General features: G+C 39.8%; 1 protein-coding gene across 1 annotated transcript in view; it reads right to left on the reverse strand.

The window, feature by feature from the left end:
* LOC122309070 (glutathione S-transferase U17-like) overlaps positions 1-1,251 on the reverse strand; it is an 11,352-nt gene extending 10,101 nt beyond the window's left edge. Inside the window, exons 1-2 of the mRNA XM_043122427.1 lie at positions 834-1,251; positions 1-440 (exon numbers count right to left, since the gene is read on the reverse strand). Of these exons, the coding sequence (XP_042978361.1) occupies positions 78-440; positions 834-1,151 (681 nt within the window). The 5' untranslated portion in view covers positions 1,152-1,251 and the 3' untranslated portion in view covers positions 1-77. The remainder of the gene's footprint in view (positions 441-833) is intronic.
* Between the last annotated feature and the right edge of the window lie 4,287 nt (positions 1,252-5,538).

Raw genomic sequence — 5,538 nt, forward strand, 5'->3', positions numbered from 1 at the left:
TTTTATTTTTTTCTGAGCAAACCAAAACTGGAGAAGATTCAACCAAAAGCTAAGTTGCTCATGATTAGAACTACTACTTAATGCCTAGGTGGAGCCCCGGGCAGAAGTTTAAGGAACTCTATAAACCTATCAGTCTCGGGAATAAGACCGTCAACAGCGGGATCCGAGCAAAAGCTGTCCATCCATTTTGCGAGTGCAGGATGCTTTACTTCGTCGAAAAGCTTCACCCCAACGATCTTCTCCAAAGCTCTCAGCCAGGCCAAGGTGCACCCAAAGGCAATATCGAGGTACCCGACTCGCTCTCCCCCAAAGAAAGCGTTCCCTTTGCTACACTGGTGAAAGGCCCCGTCCATCACCTCAAAACTTTTACCCACTGCTTCCACCGCCGCTGCCAACTGCTCTCCTTGTGTAACCCTAACGAGTTTCAAGGACGGGAAAAACTGCATGCACACGCATTTCAAATTAATTAATTGGTATACCGACTGAAGAAAAGAAAAACAAACAAACAAACACGAAATGATGTACCAAAGGGATAAAACTGTCTGTCAAACAGCTTATTGGGAGTTTGTAAGCCCGTAATGTTTCTATTTGTAATTTAGTAACCCCCCCCCCCCCCCCCCCCCCCCCCCCCCAATACACACACATCACATATATTGTAAGTCCATATCAATAATAACTATCATCATCATCATTTCAAAAGTTCAAACTGATGTATTAATTATCGGACAACGACCTTTAATTTCACCAGCCACTTACCCGTGCTGTAACCATCCAATTATATAGAGAGCTGTATGAAACACCCAACACAAAAGCACGAACAAAAAATCTCTCACCTTTTCATCAACGTAGGCAGCCCAAAATCGTGCAAGAGCACGATCCATGGGATCGGCAGGGAGGATGGAAGGACCAGAGCTCCAGACCTCGTCAATGTATTGGACAATGATGAGAGACTCGGGGAGCGGCTTGCCGTCATGGAGAAGAACAGGGAATTTCTTGTGGACAGGGTTGGATTGGAGAAGAAGGTCACTCTTCTTCCCGAGCTTTTCTTCAAGATGCTCATACTCAACATTTTTTATGTTAAAGGCAATCCTAACCCTCGTGGTAAATGCACTTGCCCATGAACCAATAAGCTTGATATCATTCTTCCCCATGACTAGCTAGTACTTAAGTTCACTCTCAGAAGTATTACCAAACGACAGATATTGCAAGGATGCCTTGGTACTCTGGGATTGTGGGAGTTAAGTGACCGAGTGACTGAGGTTTAAATAGTGCATGAAATCAGCACTGAAAACTTGGTTGCGAATTTGGTAGGCACGTGAAGAGATTAGGTGCATGGAATGAACGTTGAGGGGTGGGTAGATGGATAGGAACCAGTTTTCCGAGTAAGTATATCTGTAACTTCCAATTTCGGGCACACATTGCTATGCGGCGCGGGTACAGCAGATTGCTGCATTCTTCATGAATGATATTGCATAATAGCTGCCTTGATCACTTGCTGGTTTAAAAATGAAATTCCAGATCTTAATTATTAAAATAGAGATAATTAATTTAAGGGCATTTAAACCACTTAGAAAGGCAGAGAACTATTCTGCATATCCCATAATATATATAGCTCACGAAGGAGAACTACTATTATTAGTCTTACCTAACTCTGGGACAGGGAGAAAGATTCAGGTTGACAGTTACGTACTATAAAGCAAGATCGACTTACATGATTTAATATGTTGAATGATATATAGCTGGCTAACATGCAGTACTGGCCTCTTTCTTCTTGGAAATGATATCATACGAATATCATTAATTAATTCTGGCATCGATCGTTTGATGACAAATATTTTGTAAGAGTACTGCTGCATTTACATGTATTAATTGTTACTTTAAAGAATATATGATGATTTAATTTGCTGTCATTCTAGTAACGACGTTAATTAATGATGTTATGTGATCAATGCCTTCGAATCTTACAAAGAAATAAATTATAGTGTTGGATATGAGCATATAATTATGGAATTCTTGTTAAAGATGCGTATGTTAATGTCATTCTAGTTTAAAGATGCATATTTATGTTGTCACAATTAGTAATTAGCATCATGCATGCATATATACTGTCTTGCAGTAATGTTAACCATTAGTATGGTTGTAATTAGCAACTAATAGTATTAATTTAAGTCTAGCTAGGTGGAAGCTAGGAAGAATAGCTTGTGGCCGTTTTCAGACTAAATTAAAAAAAAAAAAAAACCATTTTGTTTAATATATATATAATATATACAGTACCACTTTATTTAATATGTAATAAATCGACACGTATATCGATCGTTGATATGCATACATACAACGCGGTGTACATGCAAGAAACCACGTACATGATTGTCTAATATATATATATAATATAATATTATAAATAAATACGTGGGTGCCTTATTGGGCGGTGGAATTGCCTGTCCAAAGATACTCTGATCACATGAAACTTTTTTGTTTTATCTTACTCCGACATACATGCAGGGTACCTGCTACATTCATTATATCTACAGTTCCCCTAGTTCTTCCCTTCTTCGATCACTCCGAGACCTGGCCTCTTCTTTCTTTGCTTACCTACCCTTCCCAGCTTTTTCTTTTCCTGAACCTACCCCGGTTGGTATTATTATAATATTATTATTAATTATATGATAGAATCCAAGAGCAAACTCCTCCCTACGTAGCTTGTACGTACGTTCTAGCAAATAATGCGTGGATGTTTGCGTCTGTATATTATATATATATATATATTTAAAATCATGGAAGCATTGAATAATATTATTGGAGGTATAAAACTAGGGAGTGAGATGTCCCAAGGCCAAGACTGCATGACGTACAATAGTGCCAAAACAAATTATATAAAGTAGGCAATGAAACAAATATTTAGACTTGTGTTCCTTGACAAACTAGCTAAAGAAGGACATGATCACCAACAGAGATAGTTTGCTACTTTTCTAATCCATCCAATGGACTAATGATTATGGTTGGAAGCCACACAATAGAGGAAGAAGCATTACAATTGGTTTTTTTTTTATTCGTTCTTTAGAAATCTCAACATCCATCATCTCTTGCTCTACATTCAAGCTAGGAAAGCAATAAGATAGAATGATAGCTAGGTTCAGAAATCAATATCTTTGACAGCAACCAAAGAACATATGATGCCTGATCTGCATTGGCATGTAATTAGGGTCACGTGCGATGTGTGGGGAGGGAGAATCTTGAAGAGTTTGTTTGTTTCAGATTTGTTTGGAAAGTTGGTCACCAAAGAGTGTAGTGGGGTGGTGTTTGAATGGTAGGTAGTCCAAAAGCAATAGATTGAGACTTTTTGGACCTAGAAGAAAAAAGATAACAAAACATCACAATAGTTCACTATGGACAAGAAGGGGATAGTAAGAGGTAAGTGAGAAGGGGAATGAGGACTTTGTTAGGAGGAGAGGATTTTGAATGTTAGGTTGAATTTTGACAATAAAGAAGGAAAAGAGGGATCCTGTATCACACCAGATTGTGAAAGGGAAATCACTCACTCAGATAAGCTCACTTCAAGGGGAGTGCCTCCAGAAGATATGAGAAAATGGGAAAAGATAGGGAAGCAAAGTTATAAATTCATTACTTCTTTGATACCCTTCACTGAAACTACAACGACAATATAATGAAACCCTACGACAAAAGGGCCAAGGGCCTCGGCCCTTGTACAGGACTTAATAACGAGATCCAATGTAAACTTAGCTAAGACAAAGATAAAAACCCAAAGAAGATAATGGCCCAAGGATATGCCATTTGGCCCAACACACTGACCCAATACTGACACATTAAAAGAAACTAACTACTTAAAAGAAGATAAGAGCTGGCCCAACAGCTAGCCCAAGCTCGGCCCATCCCATTGACCAACTCAACTTAGTTGAGTTCACTTTACCAATGTCTTCACTTCATTGACGCCTTTGATTTGTTCCCAAGTGAGTTAGGATAAACTCCCTTAAGAGATTTCCTTCCCCCGCTACTTTCCTCTAGCCAACACACCTCGTCCTCCATCGTACCAGGTTGCATCGGTGGACTTGTTACATAACCTCCCCATCCAATGGACTTGTTCAAGGTGTGGGAAATCGTCTTTCAGCCATGAGTAATTCTCCTAAGTGGCATATGCTGCATCTTGGTCGTGCCAACGGGTAAGTAGTTCAACCCTTGCCTTGTTCCCCACTTTCCTCATGTGCCTGTTGATTATTTCTTCAGGTTTAGGATAATACCTTGGTTGTCAACCGGTGGTAAGGCTGGGATGGCAGTCACTTTAGATCCAAGTTGCTTTTTGAGTTGAAAGACATGAACAGTGGGATGGATATGTGATGAGGGAGGGAGATCTGGTTTGTATGCAACACTACCTATCCTTTGTAAAATTTTGAATAGTCCATAGAACCATGGTGCAAGTTTGAGGCTACAGCGGTAGGCTACACTTGTCTATCAATATGATTGTAGCCTGAGGTATACCGGTTCTCCAACATCAAATACATGCTCTCTCCTTTTTAAATTTGAGTATTTCTTCATTCAGTTTTGTGCCTGTTGTATGTTGTGTTTGAGGAGCTTGGTGATTTGATCTCTGTTGCGTAATGTCTGATCCACTGAGTCCACACAAGCTGTCTCAGGGATGTAATCTAGCACCAGGCGTGGGGGGTAGTCATAGAATGCCTCAAAGGGTGTGATTTTTGTTGAGTATGTTACACAACCACTCAACCAGGGAAATCTACAGAGACCAATCTTTGAATCTGTCACTTGTGAAACACCTCAATTAATTCTTCATAGTTTTGTTCACAGCCTCGGTCTGGCCATCTGTCTGGGGGTGATAGGCTGTGCTCATTGCCATTTGGACTCCCTGTAGTGAGAAGAGTTCTCGCTAGAATTAACTAGTAAATGTGTTGTCCCTATTCAGCACAATAGGCAATGGCAAGCCATGTAGTGTGAAAATGTGTTTAAGAAATAACTCAACCACTGACTTGGTTGTGTAGGGTGTTTCAGTGGTACATAATGGGTGTACTTTGTCAAATTATGAGATAGTTCCATCAGCTTGTATTTGAACTCCTCATGGTTGGGGAAGTACAATCTATTTTTGTAAAGTAGTAGTCCTTCTCTTAAGGTATAATATGAGTTCAAGTTGCCCTTGGAGTAATTTTCTAGGAGTGTTTTCAAGTGCGCATTCGAATCATAGGCCTGTTACAATTCCTTGACCCACTCCACCTTAGGAAAAGTAATCAACATAAGTGCTCCATCCTCTTGTTTATCCATTCTGGGCAACGCATTAGCAACTATGTTTTTAGACCCTTTCTTATACTCCATGACAAAATCATAGCCGAGGAGTTTAGTAATCTACCTTTGTTGCATCGGTGTTCCAATCTTTTGGTCCAACAAATGTTTAAGAATCTCCTGGTTTGTTCGCACCACAAAATTCCATCCTAATAGGTAGGGCCTCCATTTTAATACTGTTGAAATAAGAGCAAAAAGTTCTTTCTCATAGGTGGACATAGAAAGGGCCCCACC

This window comes from Carya illinoinensis, chromosome 5 (assembly GCF_018687715.1).
Source record: "Carya illinoinensis cultivar Pawnee chromosome 5, C.illinoinensisPawnee_v1, whole genome shotgun sequence".
In the NCBI taxonomy this organism is placed as follows: Eukaryota; Viridiplantae; Streptophyta; class Magnoliopsida; order Fagales; family Juglandaceae; genus Carya; species Carya illinoinensis.